At 41.1% G+C, this 22147-nt stretch overlaps 1 protein-coding gene across 2 annotated transcripts; it reads right to left on the bottom strand.

Annotated features, from left to right (window-relative positions):
* Positions 1 to 553: 553 nt before the first annotated feature.
* SPDL1 (spindle apparatus coiled-coil protein 1) lies at positions 554 to 20465 on the bottom strand. Of its 2 annotated transcripts, XM_040078489.1 has the most exons (14): positions 20395 to 20465; positions 19697 to 19792; positions 18552 to 18599; positions 16642 to 16821; positions 14421 to 14597; positions 13922 to 14116; positions 13472 to 13621; positions 12760 to 12858; positions 11819 to 11929; positions 9218 to 9358; positions 7594 to 7703; positions 6868 to 7055; positions 5391 to 5736; positions 554 to 1382 (listed from the first exon to the last, which is right to left on the bottom strand). In XM_040078489.1, exons 4-14 carry the CDS (start codon positions 16798 to 16800, stop codon positions 1235 to 1237), a joined length of 1824 nt encoding a protein of 607 aa, XP_039934423.1. In that variant the 5' UTR covers positions 16801 to 16821; positions 18552 to 18599; positions 19697 to 19792; positions 20395 to 20465; the 3' UTR covers positions 554 to 1234. The 2 variants fall into 2 exon arrangements, with proteins under 2 accessions (XP_039934423.1, XP_039934422.1); XM_040078488.1 differs by lacking the exon at positions 554 to 1382 and having other exon boundaries at positions 5171 to 5736.
* Positions 20466 to 22147: the final 1682 nt, after the last annotated feature.

Genomic DNA, 22147 nt, shown 5'->3' with positions numbered 1-22147 from the left:
TCTGATTCTACAGCACACACATTTCTGATTATTTTGTTCGACACAAGTAGCAGCCACTGGGCTGTGCCTAAAGAGAACCGTGCAGAAATGCTCTGATAACGAGATGGAGAAGATGTGGTCATTTAAGGTGACATTCCCCCCTTTTTAGTCACTTCTGCTGTGATCAGAATTCAGTTCTTGTTGAGGTAAATGACTGATGAGCTCAAGCCACCCACATGCACAGTCAGAGTTAACAAAATCCCAGGCACCACTTCAGACCTGGCAGAACTGTAAACAAACCTGGGGGTTGCAAGATTGCTGCCCAATGTTTTCTTTTCCATGATGGATTTTAAAAAAATCTCAAAGAACTTTCATCTTTTACTTAGAAACTGGCTCATCCATTCACCACAGGGAGCTTAAACTGCAGCATCATGACTCAAATGAAGCAATCAACTTCCATACAAATACCCCCAAAATTAATGGAACTAGCTTAAAAGCTCCCCTCAAAATCATTCTGCATCAACTTCAGGAAGTTAGAATTGTCTCCTAAAAATATGACACAAGAACCTTCATTACAATTTCTTATCATTTATTGAGAGGTACTTTTTTTTTTTTAACAAAAAGTTCTACAGAAGACATCACCTTCATGTAAAAAATGGATACATGTTTCTCCTCAAATACAATACAGGCTACATTTTGTGAAGAAAGAAATAAACCTTTATTTTAATTAATAGTACAAATATAAGAATCCATAGAGTTTCAAGCACTGACCAACAAAACACACCGAGTGATTCACATGCACTTTTGTAAACAGGTCAGCCTGAAAGTTGAAAAGTTATCCATTAGGAGGAAAAACCTTACGAATTCTGAATCTGGAAACTGGAAGAAATTTAGGAGCACATCACTTAGTTGAGGTCTCCATCAACCATGTCAATCTGTCTTACCATATAATAAAACCTTTGTTAGCCAGAACTTCTCCACAACAGCCCTGTGCTTCAAAGAAAGAACAATTAATGTGTTTAGAGACTCTGCCAAGAGTGGAGAACAGGCCACACCTCAGGTCAAGTGCAGGGAACACAACCGGTGCCCTCAGGGGAGTCACCTAAAGTGCAGCTCTGCCAAGCAATCACCCTTCACAACCGCAGGCAGATCAATATTCAAGTCAGCAACCTGTGTACTGATGTGAGACAGAGTTCACTCAGCAGCTCCTGCTGAGGCAGGAGCCCAAACTGTCCAGGTTCCTTGCAGAAGTGATTTACTGCTGAGCACACTGAGTTTCAGAACTTGCCTTAGAAGATACATACAATGTGGAATGTTTTTTCTTCTGTGTTTTCTTCTCTGTTGAGATTTTAGTTTCTCTCTTATCTTCTCCTGTAGTTTCAAATCTGGATTCTGCTGTTAACCTATAGGCAAAGCAACCATTCTAAATACATATTTAGTTAATATAAACCAGGACTAAAATAAGAATTTTAGGCAAAAATCAACAAGCCAACTGGCAAACGAGACCATCCATATACAGAGACAGAGCAAGCACAGTTTAAGAAGAAAATGAGACTGAACCAAAGCAACTTTATACCAGTCCTGCAGCTGGGGATGGAGAGCTTCTGTCCATGAACCTGATCCTACGGCAGATTCCCTTCATTTGTCCCTCCCACCCTTCTGCCTTAAATAACCCCTGTCCAAGGCCACCAAAACCACTACTCCAGTGGCCAAAATTGCCAACAGAGTCCCTATAAGCAAGCACAAAGAACTCAAACCAGAAGAACAAATAAAAATCACGTTCACTTAAATTATGTCCCACAGCAGCAGAACTGGATTCATACAAAATATTGCTCTTTTATGGTATTATATAATTCTCTTAGCACATCATGTAACAACTCTGGCAATCACATTCACCCTGTGCCTCCTGGTGAGTAGGATACAGAAGGGAGGACTGAGGGAGTGAAGCCTGGGAAGAAGGGCTGGGACAGTTTTCTTTTACTGCCCCACTGTCTTTAACTGGCAAGGAGTTCATCTTCCCCAAGCCTGGTTCACCCATGACCAGCGGACCTCTGCCAGCTGTACCCACAGACTTTTCATCCAATGCTCTCCTCTGTCCTATGGAAGAGAGGGAGGAGCAGCTGATGTGCAGCTGGCAGCAGCTGAGGTTCACCCCACAGCCCTGAGAGCACTGCCCTGGTCCATCAGGTGCCAGCACAGGGAGTGGATCACAAAAAACAGACCATGGTTAAACACTTCAAGCAAATTCTGGTGAAATTATGACATGATTCAAGCTTTGACTCTACAGACTCCAAAACTGAGCTATAACTGGGGCTCCTTCTACCTGTTTAAGGAAGATCAGGGGGAGCTTTACTTCCCAAGGCTGACTGCTGTGCCTAAAACTCCAAAGAGTATGATTAATTTTCCTGATCTCCTGCTGAGCCAAATGGCCGCAGGCAATTGGGCAAAGCCCAAGTGAAGTAGATTTGGTGTGTGTAATCCAGCTAAATAGTTTAAGGGAGCAAATAAGTTCTTAGACACCCAAGCCCTTCTTTAGATCAAACTCAGGCAAACAACCTCATATCTCAATGCAAAATAAATTGTGCAGCAAGGGCTAGAGTCTGCTATTTCAGTTTAAGACAGGAAGAAAAGCATTTCAATAGAGAAATGTATCTTTTTATTGACCAAACAAGATGATACTGCACATAAACTTTGCACCGCCACAATTCCAGCGTGCATTGACAAATTATAATCACCACTCAAATATTTAAATCTGTATTCTCAACACCCTCATCTCATAACCTAATCAGTGCCACCACCTAATGAGCTACTCCAGTGCTGCTGTAGTCCTGTGGAAGGACACAGAGGTGCCCTGCACACACAGGTGATGGCTGAGATTATCCAGCTGTACCTGCTTAAATCACCTCAGCAAAAAAACCTCTTCACACAAGGGAGTTTGTCACCTCCATAAGCACACAGATCACTTCTGACCATTTCCTCATCGCCTCCTGAGCTGAGGTGACAAATTCTAAACACCACTTTCTAGAAATGAAGTTTGCAGCCCCTTTCACAGCTACAGTGCCTCTGTTCTCCCACAATTCATGGGCCAATGTCAGAGCTCCACTAATTACTGCACAAAAATTATTCCAGGCACAAACCCAAGCCCCAGAGACCACAACAGCCTTTTCAGCTGCAGCATCACATTTTAGTTACCACAAGGAGAAACACTGACAATTCTCCACCCTTATTTTTTCCTCCCATAAACTCTCCCTTTTCAGGTGCCCACTCCTGATCAATTTGCCAGTATTTTCTGTGCCTAAGGTTCAGCCACATCCATCACAGAACAGTCCAGAGATTCTTTCAGTGTTTAGAAATGCAGCTTCTCAATAGATTTTAACATGATTTCCTATTTTATAGCACATCATAGCAGATCAGGGGTAGAGTAAATCTTTGATGTTAGCTTAATATCATGATTTGGGGCTTTAGTAGTTCATCAACACAACCAGAAACGAACAGAACTTTCTGCCTGAGTTTGCCTTTTACAGGCTCATACTAACACCAAAAAAAGTTTAACAACTTATACGGAGTTTTGTGGCAGCTTAATTGTGCTTGTGGGTTTTATTTTTCAAATATTTTTAATGTTTTGTTCCTTATTTGAGCCAACAGCAATAGACATAAGATTAGAAACCTCCCTCTGAACTATGGTTTCATCTTCCTCTTCCACTACTTCTACTCTCTCTGATTTCCAGCAACAACTCCATAAATAATTTCTGTTCCTCACCCCCTCTCCAGTAGGTTTCCCCCTTCAGTTCCCATAAACTATTTCCAAGAGTTTCCTGTAAGCAGACATTGCATCTTCTTTTCCCAAAGCAATAGGAGGAAGTAAGTTTAACTTTTTATATCAGGTTACATTCTGCCTGCTCCTTTATCTGTAGAGAACATTATCAAAACCCAATACCACCAATAAATTATCCCAATCTTTCCTCTCCGCTTTCACCCACTTCTGACCTTCCTGATCTTCCTTCCTCACTAACAATCTCACATTTTAAACACCGCTGCTAAAACTGCTCTTTCTGCTGCATTCTCTCCACAGTTTAAGACTGCAGTGTCCAGTACTTTAAGTCTGTTAATTACATCCATGCATGTTACCCCGGTTTTTCTGAGTTTCTTTATTAGCCTTTTGATTTTCATAAATGGAGTCAGATCTTTTAGTTACTGTAGAATATTAGAGCAGTTTTCTACCTTTCCCACAGAAGTAATATAAACAAACCCTTTGTTTTTCATTCTTTGTCCTTTGTTTGCATATTTCTAACCTGAAAACAATTGTAACTGACAATTCGTCTGGCCACTGAGGCTGAGGGGTGGAAACCCCAAAAAGCCAATCTTCTGCTAGACCCACAAATGTATAAAAGTAAAAGAATAAACAAAGGGGTCTCTTCTTCTCTCCGCTCTTTCAGCTGGGAGCTGGATCAGAAGAACCTCTGCGAAAATCTCTTGTCTGCGTGATTGCTTTGTGTGTCTCGGTGACACATGCAACCTTGAGTAATTGATCTAAGAGCCAAAGCATCAATCCAATTACTCCTGAATGCCATTAACTTTGGCTATTTCTTCTACAGACATTAGCAAGTTACAAGCCCAAAACATCTGGACCAGCCTAGGCTTTTTTCTACCCCCAAACCCTCCATTATGTGTTTACAAAGACTATGAACAAAGTACAAAAGCATTAGTTGAAAAAGTAGAAAATCAAAGTCAGCATTGTTTTCACCAGGATAAAAAAGCTGGAGATAACAACTGTACTGAGTTACTTCACCATCTAGCAAAAAGTAACTTCAATTCTCAGTTCAGGGGGAAAATTTCATCTTAATTTGGCAGTTGTGTTTCCAGCTATTGTGCATCCAGACCACACATTTCATTTGTCTGACAACACAGACAGCTAATTAAATCTCTATTATCTTGTACAATGAAAGTTAACACAATTCAGGAGAAAAATTACTTAAATAACTTCTAGGCTTTTAGCTAAATCTGGAAGTTGCTGGGGGCTGAAATTAGGTGGAAACTGGAACATGATTCCAGTTGCCTTTATTGCCATGAGCTGTAACACAGCTGTGGGGCAGTTTTGAGCGGACCAAGAACACAAAGTTTCTGATGCTAGAGCAAACCAAGCTGTCATGCTACCTGCACATCTTAAACGTCTTCAAGCAACTGGAAAGTTATTTCAGAGACTATTTCAAGAGTCTTTTTTATTAGTCAGTGTTTTAGTCCTTCTAAAAGGTAGTGAGAGGTTCAGCGTGGGCAGCTGGAGCTGAGGAATGACACTGCATGCAACACTGAGGAAATAGATAAAGAAGTGGAGAGCACAGTTCATGCAGCGAAAGAAAAGAGATGCAGGTCTGTGCTGATTGCCTGGAGCAGATACAGAAGCTGACACTGACCTGGGGACAGCTGGAGCCAAGGAATTGTTTCCACTTCTGCTATTCGAAGTAAAGATGATGTGATTCTCATCTTGAATTTTAACTCTTTTTCTTTCCCTTTCAGGTTCAACAATGTTTCGTATTGCCTGGAGAGCTGTATGGAGTGGGGATGTTTGGAACGGCTGTTTTTTTGGAGAAGCATCACCTTGCTCCAGGTTCTTGGCAGGCATCTTTTTCCCTTCCTTAGTTGGCAATTCAGTGAGAGCAGTTTCTTTCACTGGAGAATTTTTGCTGTCAAAGTATTCACAAGTCGTGTTCACTGGAATTCTCTCCCTCTTCTTTTTAATTTTAGGACCTTTAAGTAATTCTAAAGGAAAACAAGGAACATACTTCTTGTACAAAAGAGAAGCTGGAGATGACTTGTTCCTCAACATGCTCATAATAAAATTAAGAATATTCCACATGACTAAAGAGCTTGGAATAATTCTTAATAAACAATTTTTACCCCTTAAAGAAAGTTTCCTCATATAATCTGATCATCCCAACAGAAGTTAGCTTTAAAAAGAGACAACATCTTTCTCCTCATCCATTTTGTCTTTTCACCAAGGCTTTAAATTAAATGCTCCAAACTGCAGCTGCTGAAGCAAGCGTCCACAAATAGCATTTTAAAGTTAAATCCTTTGGGTGTGGACAAAAACAACTTTCCTATCTGGTTCCTTGCTCATGGAATCCCAGAATGGTTTGGGCTGGAAGGGACCTTAAAGCCCATCCAGCGCCACCCCCTGCCATGGGCAGGGGGCACCTTCCACTATCCCAGACTGCTCCAAGCCCTGTCCAGCCTGGCCTTGGACACTGCCAGGGATCCAGGGGCAGCCACAGCTCCTCTGGGCACCCTGTGCCAGGGCCTCAGCACCCTCACAGGGAAGTTTCTTCCTAGTATCTCATCTAAGCTTGCTCTCAGTTTAAATAGAATCCTCTTCCTCCACAGCTCCCTTGCTTTGCACATACTCAGGGATCAGCTGTTTGTCAGGTGGGCCTCTAGTCAAAATGTAATCCATATTAACTTGAGCTACCAAACTGTTTTCCTGTAAATGATTTGCACCTTATTCCAAAGCTCCTATCAGCTGCCTACACCCAGAGAGCCGAGGCTTCTCACCATCACAAAGACACTGCTGCTATTATGGGAAACACCTGAGATTTGATCCCACCCACCTGAGTAAGGTTATCTACCTGTGCTGTATAAAGCCCCTGAACACTGCCATTTAAACTGCGTTCTTTAGACTCCAGGCAGTGTTCACACATTCAAGTGAGGTCTTGAGTAAGGCAGGGCTTTTCTACTCCAGCTCAGCAGATTTTGCATCAGGTTATTTCAGAAAGTCAGCTATTTAAGCATCTAATTTGGGAAATAAACCCATGTCTTCCTGCTTAATGTCATTCCATTTCTAAAGGCTGAGAAATCAGAAACTTGTATTATCCCAGACTGAAAAGAACTATTTACCTTCAGGTTCATATTTCATTTTCAGCTCATCCAGCATAACTCGCAGGTTCATATTCTCACTCTGACAAGCTTGCAAATGCCTCTCATTTGTGAAGAGCTTCCTTTCAAATTCCAGAACCCTTTGGCTCTCATACAGAGCTTTCATTCTCTGGAGGGATAGTTCATTTTTCAGTGTTTCAGTTTCCTTGCTGGGGTGGGAGGACAATTATAAAATCAGTCAGACTTGGATTGGTTTGGTTTTTTTTTCCTTTTAGTAAAGCAACAACTAAGCACTCAACTTCACCTTAAATTGGTATTTATACATTAGTAGGAAAAATCAAGCTTTTTTGTCCTATAAAACATTTTGAGTGTTATTATCCCACTTTTTATAAGAGAAATAAACATACACAGCCTAAAGACTAAGACTTTTCACAGTTTTCTTACAAATTAACTTTTAATTGATTCAAGGTCTCATTTGCCCTGTATCTACGAGTATTAACAAAATTTCTGGAAGTAAGCAATAACCATTAACAGTACTTCTGCTGATATCTTTTAAAACATAAGCAAAAGTACAAAAAAACAACTCTCAGTCCTATAACAAAGTCAGGTTGGTTCCACAGCATTAGAAAACGCAACAAGAACAAAACCCATCTGCACATGCAGTGCATACAAACAGTAACAAAAAAGGGAGGATAAAAACAAGTACCTAGAAGACAACCCTGTCACAACCAGGCTGGAAGTACTTACTTTGAGTTGTCAAGTTTAATTTGCAGTAAATCTGCATAGTAGCCATTTTCAGAATCGCTTCCTTTTGTGCCATTAGCAGGTCTGGACTCCTCCATATTCTCATATAAACTCTGATAAAGAACAAGTGCCAGGTTGTCAAGCAGTGACCTTTCAGGAGCACATTAGCTTAGTTCTTAGGAGACATTTTCATGGAGAAACCTCATCATAGAGGGATTTAAATACAGAAAATAAAACTCAGCTGCCCTAAGGAGTTTCTCATTTGTTACAAATGTCAAATAGCACTAAAACTGACAGCTCTCTCTCACTCAGGGGAAAAAGAAAAAATAAGTGAATTAACTCAACTCCAGAAGGTTTGCAAGCAGCATTGCAGAACACCTCTCTTGCTTTTTAACTTGAAAATACAGGGTATTTAGTTACACCCCCAGGGAACTTTTCCCAGCCTTTATTTCTAGGTTTCAGCAGCTGGACTCCAGAGGAATACCAGCCATGCTAATTAACGGTCAAAATCTCAAGTTCAATCGTGTATTTCAGATGAGGAAGTTGGTTCATGGTGAAGATGTTATAAATGCAGCAATATGTGACACTGGGGTTTTTGTTTGGTGGGTTTTTTCTGAAGAAGCAGTACTCAAACTTAATCCTGTCCCAGAGACCTCCCAGTCCTCTGCCAGTCACTACAGATAATTTTGATGGTTATTGGAATCAGTCATTCAATTTCCCAACACTACTTACTTATGGCCTAGAGACAGAAATAAGTACAGATCAAGCTTAAACATGACTAAACTGGTAAAACAATCAGGCCTCCTCAATTACTGCTAAAATGGGTTAAGCCTGGCTTCACACCACTTGGGTTAAATACAGAATGGAGGAGGCTATCCTGGAAAGCATAATCCGACTGTACAAGCTAACACACCTCAGTTTGCACACCGAAACTCTGATAAGAGAGAGCCAAACAAGTCCAGAAACAGGCAAGAATTAAGACAGACTCCAGTTTTTCACTCTGGAAACACACAAACATCAGTAGCATCACACTGGTGTACAAAGAAATCCTCGTGTGTTTCTCACTTTTCAAAACACCAACACAATGCTTTCAAGTTGCATAAGAGGGCTGAAAAAACTGCTTTACAAGGATGATTAAGCAATTCAGTTTTGCTAGAAAAGAGCATGCTTCAGCTGCAAAGTTAAGACACATCAAGAAAATAAAACTCCAGGAAATTCAATAGAGCTGAGGCACTAAAGGCTGAAGCCTAAGCAAACACAGTAAGACTGCCAAATGACTACACATTCCCAGAGAAAAACTGGATGTCACAGCTCAGTGAGCTTTTACCAACTAACTGAATTTAAATGCTGGAAGTAACTATAAAAGATATGAAGGTGCTTCACACAGGACAAAAAAATTGTTTCTTCAACTCAGGTGTTGGGTGGAGTATAATTTTCTGCTTCTCTGCACTTGAGGAGTCTAATATTCTCCAGCTGTAAAATACAATTCATGCCAAATAAAGATAGGAGTGAGCTTTTGGATCCCTTTTCAAACCCAAGCATGGACTTCAGATAGTTTTCATAATTCTTCTTGCTATCATGTTTTAGCTTTCAATTACAATGCTCTACTTAATTAAAAACCACATACCTTAAATTTTTCTAGCTGCCTCACTTTCATAAGAAGATCTTCTATTTCACCATTCTTTTGCTCTAACATGGACTGTAAGCGTTCCAGCTGATCAGATTCTGCCTGGGAGCCTTTCAGCTGGAGCAGAGTAGCCATTTGCAACTAGAAAAAAGGAAAAAAAGCTATTTACAACAAGTACGGGGATTAGTGATTGAAAATCCCAGCCTTTTACACAAAACTGTTCAGGTATTCTATACTTATATTTCTATTCTCAACTCTAAACCTGAATATAGAAGGGCACTGGATGCTGGAACTCAGTCTTCATGACATAATCCTAGCAATTCTCCCCACAGACATTCCAAGGCACGAGGACAGCTGAGATCTCACAGAGGAGAGCAGTCCTGAGGTGTCCCACTCCTCTCTGTTTTGGCTAAGGAGCACAAACACACTGCTAAGGACACACACAACATTCCACATTCACACCATCAGCACCAGGCCAGCCAGGACCCAGCCTCAGTCCAGGCTGATCTGTCAGAGCTAAAATCCATCTTGAGAACTCACTTAGGAAAACCCAGGAGTTTAAACCCCCTTTCTCAGTTCTGCTTTTCAGGTATAACACCACCCTGTTTGCCTTCTACAATATTAACCCAAGAATTTCAGCTTTTTCTGCTTCTCCAACAGAATACCATCCTTTCAAGCAAAAGAACACCCTCTGTCAGTACAAAGGAGAAGTCATAAAAAAACCCAAAACCCTTACATTTACAGCAATATTTCTGTTGGTGTTAACATAATAATATTGAAGTGCAAGGGTCTTAGTACATTCAGTTACAGGTGATACATTAGACATTTAAACAACAGGAAATACAATAAATGAAAGACTTCACAAGGTGTTAGTGACAATTGTGGCATTTTTATCAATCTAGTCAGTATGGATAAGACAATACTGGAAGAAATCACAGGGGAAGGATCAAGTGAAAAAGTTAGATTACAGAGAGAAAGCATGAACAGCATTTACTCTATAGAATCTCTTAGGTAAAGGGTATTGATGATTCTGTGCATAAATTAGAGCTAATGAAAAGATTCAGTCATCTCCTCAGAATCATCTCCTCAGAGCTTCTACGGGATGCAAGGGAGGCAAAATTGTAAACTCCACCTCACTGGCTGACTAGAACTATCCTTACTGCTGTTCCCAAGCACAGACACCCAAGCTTTTTTCTTTTTCCCTTAAATGCCCTCCTGCTAACAGTCAGAATTGCACATCACAGCAGATCTACATAACATAGAACAGGAACTTAAAGAAACTGGAAAGGATGCTCTGGACAAGGGAAAATACACTAGAGGTGGTAAAGCTTTCCCAGGAGTGCTGTGTACATTCTGTTCAGGAGTCAGATCCTCAGGATTTACCAGTAAATATCACAAAGTGACAGTCTTTAATTAAAGATGCCACAGCAGTTCCCTCTCCTCTGGTAAGCAGCTTTGAGTGGAGAGATGAGCTAAACTCAGACTGAGCTTTAATGGGCAGCATCTCAGTGCAGCACAACAGGGATCTAAGCAGCTTAAGCAAAAACAACCCATCCCCAATACTATCAGAAAAAAATTACAAAAAAAATCCAAATGAAAGCATTAAGTACTAGTACAGGGATACAAATCTGCCTCCATTTTTGGTGCTTTCAGTATTACGTGTGTTTCTCACACCATTCAATTAGTATGACTGACTAACCCCATATTACAAGGAGAAAATTTCCAAAGGAACTGATCCTACCCAATGACTTTCCTCACTCAAATCTTTTTATTCTTCTTTAAGACTGTTGTTTGAACTATCTTCAGCCTACTCCAGGAAATCTAGGTAATACAAACCTTCAGTGCAACCCATGAATATCACTCTTGATGTTTAAGCACTCTCCTCAAACTGCATGACCAAGGAGTGGATTAAAATCAAAGGATCCATTTTAGCATTGGAAAAATCATGAGACCAACATGACAACAGTTGGCAGCTCTGCAGAATACCCTTGACATTAGCTTGTAAATCAGCTTCTGCTAACTAATCCTCAACAATATTAACCAACAGGCTCCCATCCTATAGCAGTGGAGTTTAACTTAAAGAGTTAAGACAGTTATGACTTATTCTTACACAAAAAATATAGAAAAGCAAGAAGAAAAAATATGGACAAAGACAAGAAAGCAACACTGAGGTAGAAAAATCCAAACCCCTCCAGTGTGATGGTGGAAAAAGCCTGTTGTTTTCTTTAAGCTCATTCCTGACAAGCACAGTTAATGCACAAACACTTGATTCATGTAGTATTCACAAGAATTAGACAAGAAAAGAAAAATCAATTACCAAGACAAATTGAACGCTAGTTTGACTGACAGGAGTTGTGTTTTACTTCTATTCATTAAACAACAACAGCCAAAGTGAGCAAACATGGTGCCTTCACTGTAAGGTGGATGCTGCTGGACCATAGCAGTCAAATAGCACATCATCATCTCACTTGTTTTTCCTCCCATTTCCCTCCCTCCAGACTACACCATAATTTAAAGGTAACAAATCCCCCTGGCCTGTGACTTAAAGCAGTGCCTCATCAGACCCAAGGACACCCTGGAGCATTACAGGAATCATCCTACCTTCATTCTTTGCAATTGTTCTCTATTGAATGCATGCTGTTTTTGTAGGGACTGATACTTTACTTTCACACTGATCAGCTGTCGTTCCATTTCTGCCCTACGGTCCTCCACCTACAGAACATTGTGAACAATTATTACTGTGAAATAACAACACTTGCTGTCACTTGGATGGTGAGTTTGACAAGGACATGTGGCTTAGCAATTGGTGTTCAGTCTGCAAGTACTGCTTTTCCAACTACAGTACCTGAAAATACAGGCTACTGTCATTGTCCTGTGATAGAAGTGAGTAGACAGTGCCACTGAAGCCCAATCAGTGAAATGCAACACTTTTCTTTTGTTCTTCTGATATCAAAATAAAGTAACATTTCATGTGCTTCAGTGTTGCTGTAGAATAGTTTTGTCCACTGGTAACCGTTTAAAAAAATCTGAACTGTTTCCCAACTTCACTCATCTACTGGATGCTGCCGTGAAACATAATGTGAAACATAATGTGAAACATAATGCTCCCTATGCATTTAACTCTTACTCAAGAGCTAATTCCAAAACCCTCCCAAAAGCTCAAACATCCAGAGATTTTCAGGAAGTTTGTAAGGCAGCCTTTATCGGCATCTATTAATATTTCACATACTGTCTTCTACATCAAAAATGGGTTTATCAGCAGGACACAACTTAAAATCAAGAGCTGCAGACAGAACCATCATGAACCCTCAGTGACTATCTGACTTGATAGTCAGATAATTTAAAGTGATTCCATTAAGTTTAACTCTTTATCTTCAGAGAGAGCATAAAATCGTTTTCCACATGTCAGATCAACACTGAAGTCGTATTTGAGGAATAGAAATACATGTTGGCCAGATCAAGTGCAGATACTCTCATATTTTCAATACAATATAAGAATAAGAACTGAAAATACTTCTCAGGCCTCTGTTGCACAGTTGTACCTCAGCAAAGAGAGAATTGCCTTTACTTGTAGGGTCCAAAGATTGTTGCACTGCTTGATCCAGCTGAACCCGAAGCTCCTGATTAGCCTCATGAGCTTTCTAGATTAAAGCAAAGAGGATACTGGTCATTTAAGCATCTGGTGTACTGCATACATGAATTTAATCAGATAGCTTTAACTCTTTTTAATTTCCTATACTTCAGCAGAGATTGTACTGAAGTCCTTAACTGTACATACAGTTCTAGTAAGTAAGAGATAAATTAATTTCATTTCACTAAAACATTTAATATTCCACTTGCTCTTCAGGACAACAGCACAACTAAAAGCCTTTAAGGGCAAGCTTTGATGTCCGTCAGTTGGATTCATGATACTCAGACCACTCTGCCAGCTGTGTTCATCAGTCACAAATGTGACTCCCCAGGACAAGATTCTCCACAGCATTCAGCAGGAACTTGAAATAAAAAGGAGAATTCTGCCAGTGACCTATGAGAAGGTCCCCAAGAGGCAGAACAGTGCCAGGCAAAGGCTCCCCTTTCACAGCTACCACAAAACAAGGCCAACAGAGAGCTTTCACCACCAGGCAACACCAAACATGACCAACCATTCTCCTTCTCTTTCCCAACTCTCAAAACTCCTGCTTCACCAAAACCTGGCAACACAGCTTGTGCAGTTTGGGAACTATCTACCACTGTGAAGTAAAATGAAGAGAATACCTCCAATGCATTACAGTAAAAAACAACTTCTTTTTCCCTCTCTTCTTTTTCCCCCTGCAGCCGCTCCAGCTGATTACGCAAGTTACTGTTCACAAGCTCCAACTGTTCTTTAGTGCACTGCAGCTCATTCAACTTTTCTTCATCATTGGCCTAAACAAACAAAAATACATGTATTAAATAAAATATACTTAAAACCATCAGAAGACAAGCAGGCCTAAGTAAACCAAAGCCATTTGTTAGTAGTAATTAGTTTAAATGCAAAATATTATCTTGAATAAGAGAGGGTATTAAAGTCTAGCTATTACGGCTGTTTTTTGCTGTGTACATTGTATGAATAAAAGTGAATCCTAACACGGCACTGTAGAGAACCCACCTAAAAATGAAACAAGCAAAAGGGCAGAATTTCACCTTCAGCTAGGCTACACTGCAAATTCAGTGCTACTCACACACCTTCTGGCTCTGGAGTTCAGTGAGCTCTATCTGCAGGTTGAGCATTTCTGAAGACATGGTCTCATGGACACGCTCAGACATCATGTGCAGTTCTTCTGATTTGGCAGCAATTATTTCCTTCTGATGCTCCACTTTTTGTCTCAGTTGTTTCTCTGAGAGTCGGGTTTCATCCAGTTCTGCTTTCAGGTTCTCCAACTTGAAAACAGTTGACAACTAAGTAGTATCATTCCATGGTGAATTCTTAAAAAGCACAATACTTGTGACTGTTCCAATCACAGAAAATGTCTTAGAAATATAAGAGTAGTTTTTAAAAATAAGCATTGAAATTTACTGTAATTCATAAGTGACTACAGATGTTTTTTAAAAACCAACCAAACAAGCTACTACACATTGTAACTACTTATTATTTCTTTGGGTAGTTAAGAGTGCAATTATAAGTTAAGCAAACAGTAACTAAAATTATATTAGCAACCTTTTAGCTATATATTAGTTACCAAACCTTGTTTTTAAGGTCACTGATTTCTTGTCCATAAGCTCTGTCAAGCTGTTCTTTCTGTTTATCCAGCTGCACATTTTGCTGTTGCTTAAGGGAATCACACTCAAAATTCAAGCTTTCCAACATTCGATTCTTGAGTTCAATTTCTCTCTGAAGAGTGTATTTCTCTTGTTCAAATTTCTGAAAGAAATGACACACTAATAAATCTAGATGTAATTATACACTGTTCCCTAAGCATTTACAAAAAAATCACAGGCTCAGAACCAAGATGCTTGTAGCTCATTTAGTCTTTTGTTGGGAGTGCCAATTAGAGAGTTGTAACACCCATATTTAAAATAAAGAATAAAATTAACTGCTCTAAAATGTTACGATCTATAAATGTTGTGATTATAATTTGTGCAATATTCTCTTCCTCATGGAAACTCTATTTCTTTTCACCCAACATGAAAGGTGTGGGTGTCTTTTCTCCAGGTGTCATGAATTTAGCCAGTTTATACGCCCTTTCTACCAGTACAGAACCCAATTACGTTAAAAATTACTACAGACCATCAAGCAGAACAGCTGAGTTCAACAGGTTTTTTTAAGACAGCTAAACTGTCAGTTTCATAATAAATCCCATCAACTCTTCCAGACTGAAGAATAATTTTTTTTAACAGCTTCCATCTATGCTTGATTGCATGTTCGCTAATTATGAAGGTTGGCTTCATTTTACTCTTCCATTCACACAGCAATTAAGGAAAAGAAAGAGAGAATCTTGAAAGCAAAAATACTAATAAGGAAGCCAAATTAATCTAAACATGCAGATTTTTTTTCTTTTTAAAATAACCTAACTCTTGAGACACAAACCAGAATTAAATAAAAACCAAAACCCTGACAGTTATCAAAGTGACATCTGTGGCCTAGACACAGCTTATCAAGGACAGGCTTAGCTCTCAAATACCCAGGGCAGGAGCATTACACAAAGATAAGACCGGGCACAGGAAGGTTTGGGAGTGCATTGCTTGGCCAGAGCCAAGAACAACAAAATCCCAGCAAGAACCTGCCTGCACACTGGTACAGAAGAGCACACAGAGCTTTCTGAGAGGCTTTCGTGCTGATAGAACCCACACTTGTGTTCACAGTAACTGCCTTGGCTCTCAGGCTGCAAAGAGAGCCAGAGAGAGATTCAAAAGCTCCAAAGGATCTGCTGGGTAAGAACAGCTCCCACACAAAATGTTATTCCCCTGTATGAAGGCTCACAATTCCTACCCTCCAGCCCTGGAATCTGAGTTACCAGCCAGGCTCAGAAGTGTGCTGCAGCCTCTCACACAGGATCACAACCTATGGGAGCAGCCTGACAGCTCAGTACCTGCCCTCTCTGCTGGCCAGCAGGAAAGGATGATCCTGCCCTGGCTTCCTTGGAACTGTGCCTTCAGCTGCCTCTCACACAAAGCTTATTAATGGTGAAATGACCAGAATAAGGAATTCTGTCCATTCAGAACAGCAGGGTGCTGCAACCCTCCAGCTGCTACCAAACAAACCTTTCAGCTTTACTCCAGGAGAAGGGATGGATGCACAACCAGAAACAGGCTAGATGAAGATAAATAATTTATCTGAAACATGGGCTGGCTAAACACAAGCATGAACATTAAAGCCCTTATGGAAAGTGCAAGAGATTTTCCCAACTGAAATTTTCTTGAACAATTACTAAAAAGAAAATTGGTTGACTAAATAGTACCTCTGTAATTCAGCACTCCCTTCTCTGAGCTGCAAAGAAATGTGCTAGTAAGTTCAGAACCCCTGGGTATTTGGAAATTTTGAAACCTTCACTACAGAAAAAAGTCAATCTGTCTTGCTACTAGCACTCCTCTCACAGCTTTTAAGTGATATAAAGCTGACTGGGAGAGCATACACGAATGAATTGCTAAACAGAGGCAAAACACATGCTCTGAAGCAAATTTACTTTAGCATTTAGCATTCAGCATTCATTTTACATTAAAGGCAATTAGTCCTACATGATACCGAACACTTGATGCATAATTAGCTATGAAACCCTGTCCCAGTTAGATACAATTATGCTCAATGTCTTCAAGCTGAGAAAAAAGCCCTCTCTACAACTACTTCAAGGTTTATTAAAATTAATCTAGATGCTAGAAGGCATGTAAAACACCTGTGCCTTTCAGAAAATAGTTAAAATAAAATAAAGTTCCGGTTTTGAACTTTAAGAAGAAAAGGCAGTTATCACCTCAGTTTTCTCGGTCAATTCAGAGCGTGTTTGATCCAGCTGATTTTGAACCTCACTCTGGGACTCCAGTAAATGTAAACCATATTGTGCTGCTTTTCTTCGCTCGTTCTCTGCTTCCTTGAGCTGCTGTTTAAGACTTAAAATGGTCTCTGCCTCCATTTCTCTTTCTTTTATTCAACACTGCAAACAAAAATTATTAAAAAAAAATATATTGCAGTAAATATATTTTACAGGTAAGAGTAGCTATCTGAAACAAGTCACTGGATTTCCTTTCTTAACCAGGATATAATATTTTTGCATTAGTACAAGACACACAAAAAACCTCACAAACAGACGTGTGAACAGTGAAATAACAGTTATTTCTTCATCAAGTTGGTTACTGCCTTATTCTTGATGTCTGACATGCAGCAAAAGCACTCCTGAGCACCCAGCCTGGTTTCCTTGTACATCACAACCAGAGTTCATTTAGGATAGAGCTCTCTTGCCAAGTACAAGACAATTAAATAACCTTAGAAAAACACTGCTATGCACTTGGCTGACACTATTTTCCCTGTATTATAAACCAAGCCCCACCAAGTCCAGCATTACTTGTGCACACAAATAACACTTAAGACTGGTGTAGGCAGCTGCCTCAGCAGGACAGTGTACTCCTAATAACATTATGTAGGACAGAGGAACAGATAAAAGGTAGGGAATGGAAGAGGCAAAAATAATGTTAAAATATGTGGAGTCTAACACAGGGCTTTGCATTAATTTAAGTGCTTAATGGAGTCTTTCAAAATTTAGTTGCTGCAGGCAACTTATTCGTAAATAATCATCTCCTTGTCACATTTCAGCAAATTCATCCTTTTGTAACTGTAAAAGAAAAACAGGAGGCGAATTTTGCAAAAATGTTAGTAAAAGTAAATCCAAGAAAACAAATATTAAACAAAAAATAAAAATCAAGTCAAATTAACACCATAAGCTCTTATGACTGCTTGCTCCCAAATCTGCTAAATCAGCCCGCTAAAAAGAATCCTATTAAGACAGAAAATACTAAGTAACTCGGGCTTCTGAACAACGTACGCCAAGAGTTTTCTCAGAAAGCAGGAAATAACAGTGAGACAAATACACAAAAAAAATTTGCAGTTGATTTTTCAAAGTCAGGGCCCATAACTTTCATATAATTTCAGAATTAAAAGTAATTCTGTATTGAAGACCTAACTCTTGCTTTCTGTTCTTACAGAAGCAATTTATTTGTTGCCTTTTCTTACTGGCACATACATCATTCTTATGAATGTTGTAATAGCCATCCTACACTTCTTTTTTTTTTTGCTTTTATTCAATATGAATAACTCCTAGAGGAGTTACCCAGCTTTTCCTAATAGAAAAGAATTTAATTAACATGCAGAAGTAATTGTGCCAATACTGTGCCAATTCCTTTTCCAAGGCACAAGACAAATGAAAACATTCTGGTTTTTGCATTTTCTCCTCTTGTTGCTGTCCAGGTTCAACACATACACAGAGACTTTATCCAGCTGGGCTTTGAAACTTCAGTTTTCACCTCTAACCACTGCAATGCCTGGAATACTAGTTTTACCCTTATCCCAAAATAAGCCAGTGAAACACAAGAATTTTGCATACCAGTAATTGAGAATTGTAAGGTTTTTATCAGTATTATGCAAGGACAAGGACACCACATACTATTTAATAATGAAGTGTTCAAGGCAAGATGTAGCACTGCAAGAACATAGGCAACAACTTCTGGCATGCATTTCCATTAGTAAAGAGGATGAATCAATCACTGTTCGCTTACATAAAGTGAATTTTAAAAATAGCTTTATTTTCTGATCAGACAACAGTATAGAGGAAACACAGCCAGTTGGCAGCTCCTAGTTCACTAAATTAAATGAATAACATGTTTAACTCACCTCTAAAAGCCCACTGAAGTATTTCTTGACCTTATTCTTGCACTCCACCTTTAAAAAAAACAAAACATAACAACAGTTGTCTAGTCTGGATGAGTCTGAGCTGCCACCACAGCACAGCCCTTCAGAGCAGTCCCTTTGCAGAACAGGCTTAACCCTGCTGGCTGCCTCATGAACATGCAGATCACAAGCTAAACCCCCACATAAATGCTAATCTTATTCAAATCTCACTGAGGCAGCTGTCAGACAGTTTAGAAACAGATCAGGCAATGCTGCCAAAGGATTGCTCTGCAATTGGCCTCTGGGGCAAGGAAACAGACTATAGCCAGGGACATCTTCTGGTACATCTGTAATTTTTAAGGGTTTTTTGGGGGGATTTTTTTCCCAATCTCTCCTACTTCTTCAATCTCTTCTGCATTTCTCTTCCAGTTTCACATGCCAAAACTCAGAGCTCCTAATAAATTATTTACTAGACAACAGAAAAAAACATCTTATGGATTTTTTTCTTGATTTTATAGTTGAAGTATGGAAGAAAAGAGAAATAGCTTTCTTCTTCATGCATTCCTGCTGACTAATAGGGAAAGAATTAGCATGCATGCCTTTTGGAACACAGCCAACCTCAATTTTTCCTTGTCAGTTCTGGAAGAATCAAACAAGACCAGGTAGTTTTGTTCATGAAGTTGTACACTGAAATAACTGCCAGCAATTTAATGTTATACAAGAGGGTAAGTAAATTAGCCTGAAAATAATGTTTTAAGATCAATTGAACAGGTAGCAAGGTGAGTAGGTAGGAGAGGGAAATAACAGACATCAGTCTTCATTTATTCTACTGCATTACAAGAGTTACTCACTTTTGGCTAAATATCCTCAAACATTTAATGACAGATTCTATTCTACTGCACACCTTGATTATTTAACCATTCAAGTACTCCTTAATAAAAGTGATAGGGTAGGAGACAAAAGTCAGTCTCCTGGCAGGCCAACTTTCTTCTCCCACTCTAGCACAGTTCTTCTGGTTAAACTCCTATTCCTCAGGGCCACATATAACAGCTGTCTGTGTTCTGATCCTGCCAGGGGGACACAATTACCAGGGTGATTTTTCTCCCTTAGCCCAGGTATTCCCCCGACAATTCTAGCCAGTTACTTACACAAGTCCATATCTGCGCCTACCACATTGCACACTCAGGCTGAAAGATACCCGGAGCCGATCACCTTCCACAAACAGGTTCTTGGGTGGGGCAGCACTACAGAGAACATACAAACATCACACTACAGCCTCACCGCTCAGCCGGCACAGAGCCCGGGCAGGCTCCGGCAGCGCTGTGTGTCAGCAGCAATATACCCCCGTTGTCCCCTCCTTCCCGGCCCGACCCGCTGCAGACCGGGCCAGGGACCGGGCCTAGACCGCCCCCCACTACCCGCTACGGCCCCAACGGGCCCCGAGGGCAGCGGGGACGGGCAGCAAACGTCCCCAGCCGCTGCAGGGACCGGCGGCCAGCACCGGCCAAACCCGCGCTCTCCCCCGGCACCGGCCCCACAGACAGCAACCCGCGCTCTCCCCCGGCACCGGCCCCACAGAGAGCAACCCGCGCTCTCCCCCGGCACCGGCCCTTACAGACAGCAACCCGCGCTCTCCCCCGGCACCGGCCCCACAGACAGCAACCCGCGCTCTCCCCCGGCACCGGCCCCACAGACAGCAACCCGCGCTCTCCCCCGGCACCGGCCCCGCAGAGAGCAACCCGCGCTCTCCCCCGGCACCGGCCCCACAGACAGCAACCCGCGCTCTCCCCTGGCACCAGCCCCACAGAGAGCAACCCCCGCTCTCCCCCGCCACCCTCTCCCGCACCGGCCGTTGCCTCCGTTCAAACTCGGCTCCGCGGCGCCGCCCAAGTCTCGCGAGATCCGCGCGCCGCTGCCGCCCCGCCTCCCGCGCGGGCGGGCCCGTGAGGGGGCCGTGAGGGCGGTCCGTGAGGGGTCCGTGAGGGCGGTCCGTGCCCGCGGATCCCGGGGCGCTCGCTGTGGCCGTGCCTCAGCGCTGCCGCAGGGTCGTGGCCGCCTCGTTTACTGGCATTAAGTGCCGCAGCGTTGTCCCGATCGCGGGCGGCAATTCGCACACCGAGGAGAGCGATTTCTATGTTTTATTCCAGTTTGCCCGAAGTAGAGGGCTGGGTGGTAACGCGCGAAAGGCTGGCTCACTGATTAGCAAAACTTGACGCTATTCATGCATTTCAGCAAAGGCATCAGCACTCGTTGGTTACGAATTCCATAACTTTTCTACTCATGAGAGCTCAAGCCGCTGTCTGCTGTTACATCTCTCGTTTCTCATGCTGATCCGTCAGGTCCCCCTCCTGTGGGGATGTCACCTCCTGCTTTTCTCAGCCAAGCCTTCCTTAATTTCTGTGCATCTTCACCGTCCAAACTACACGGAAATTAAGGGCTTGTAGCACAGCGGTCAATAACCTTCTGGATTTTCTCCCTAGCTTGCTCTAGTTTCCACTCATCTTCACTTCCGTACCAGGGAGGATTCCCAAGGAGGGATTTTACAGTGCTTAAGTGTCCACGATCCACAGATTTCCTAAGGCAATGAAGATCTGAGTGATATCCACAAAGAAGACCAAAATCCATCAGCAGGAGTGTTTCACCAGGGCTCTTTGGGAATCCAAGCACAAGTGTCTACGTACTTTCTCCCCCCCCCCCCCCCTTCTTTTTTTTTTCCTAATAGAGAACCTTAGTAATTTTTACCTTTTAAGCAGTGATTAAATTTTTACTCTGTTCTGCAAGATTAATATATTTTTGTAGTTATTATTCTATTTGATGTGACATCCCTAACAAAAGCCGCTGCACATAAATGTGTGATAGCAAATTCTGCCTTTAGTGAAACATCAAGTAATGCAAGGTTAAATTCAAGCAACAGGCTGTAAGTAGATGCAAGGATAACAATCCTATTTGGAGCAACTGGGACAGAAATAGATGTCCTAAGAAAAAAGGGGCTTGGAAAATAAGCAGAGTCTAAAATTTGACAGAGGGAGCCAATAAAATACAACTACTATCAAAATTACGCTGCTTCTACTTTCCTATCAAAATAGGGAGTCTAGCTTTTGTCAATAGAAACGGGATTAAAAATTAAATACAGAATGGTCTAGACAGGCAAGAATACCAAGTTGATTAAAACAGGGACAGGAAACAAGACAATCCTGTTCTAATCCTGGTTCTGCTGTGTTCACTGTGTGATTAACCACTCCAAATACCCACAGCTAAACCCCCTTGTTTTAAAGTACAGATAACAGTGACTTATCAAATCCATACAACTCCCCTGACGGTGAGTACACCTTGGGAAAAAAAGAAAATACATTGTAAATGCTAACTATTAACATGGTTACTCCACCCTCCTAGCCTGCTAAATTATAAAAGAGAATAGCTGCTGCATCCCCCTCTTTGGTTCTACAGTCATCTATGATCGCTGATGCTTAATACATGAAATAATTTAGCACAATCCATAATATTTTCCTCAGCATAGAATTTCTATTTATGCTTTAAAGCAGAGTTAGGAGCTTAGATGCAAAGTAATTAATTCATTGCTTTAAAATCCAGTAACTTCA

This window comes from Hirundo rustica, chromosome 14, assembly GCF_015227805.2.
Source record: "Hirundo rustica isolate bHirRus1 chromosome 14, bHirRus1.pri.v3, whole genome shotgun sequence".
NCBI lineage: Eukaryota > Metazoa > Chordata > Aves > Passeriformes > Hirundinidae > Hirundo > Hirundo rustica.
The sequence above is the reverse complement of the archived record's forward strand: the minus strand, read 5'-3'. Positions and strand labels throughout refer to the sequence as shown.

What these genes read in the sequence shown, in the direction of transcription:
- SPDL1 (XM_040078488.1), bottom strand. Translation starts at nt 16,800, where the DNA reads ATGGAGGCAGAGACCATTTTAAGTCTTAAACAGCAGCTCAAGGAAGCA. An exon ending in CTGAACTCCAGAGCCAGAAG is followed by an intron (nt 13,622 to 13,921) that starts GTGTGTGAGTAG and finishes TTGTTTGTTTAG; the next exon opens with GCCAATGATGAAGAAAAGTT. An exon ending in AATGAAATATGAACCTGAAG is followed by an intron (nt 5,737 to 6,867) that starts GTAAATAGTTCT and finishes GTTTTCCTTTAG; the next exon opens with AATTACTTAAAGGTCCTAAA.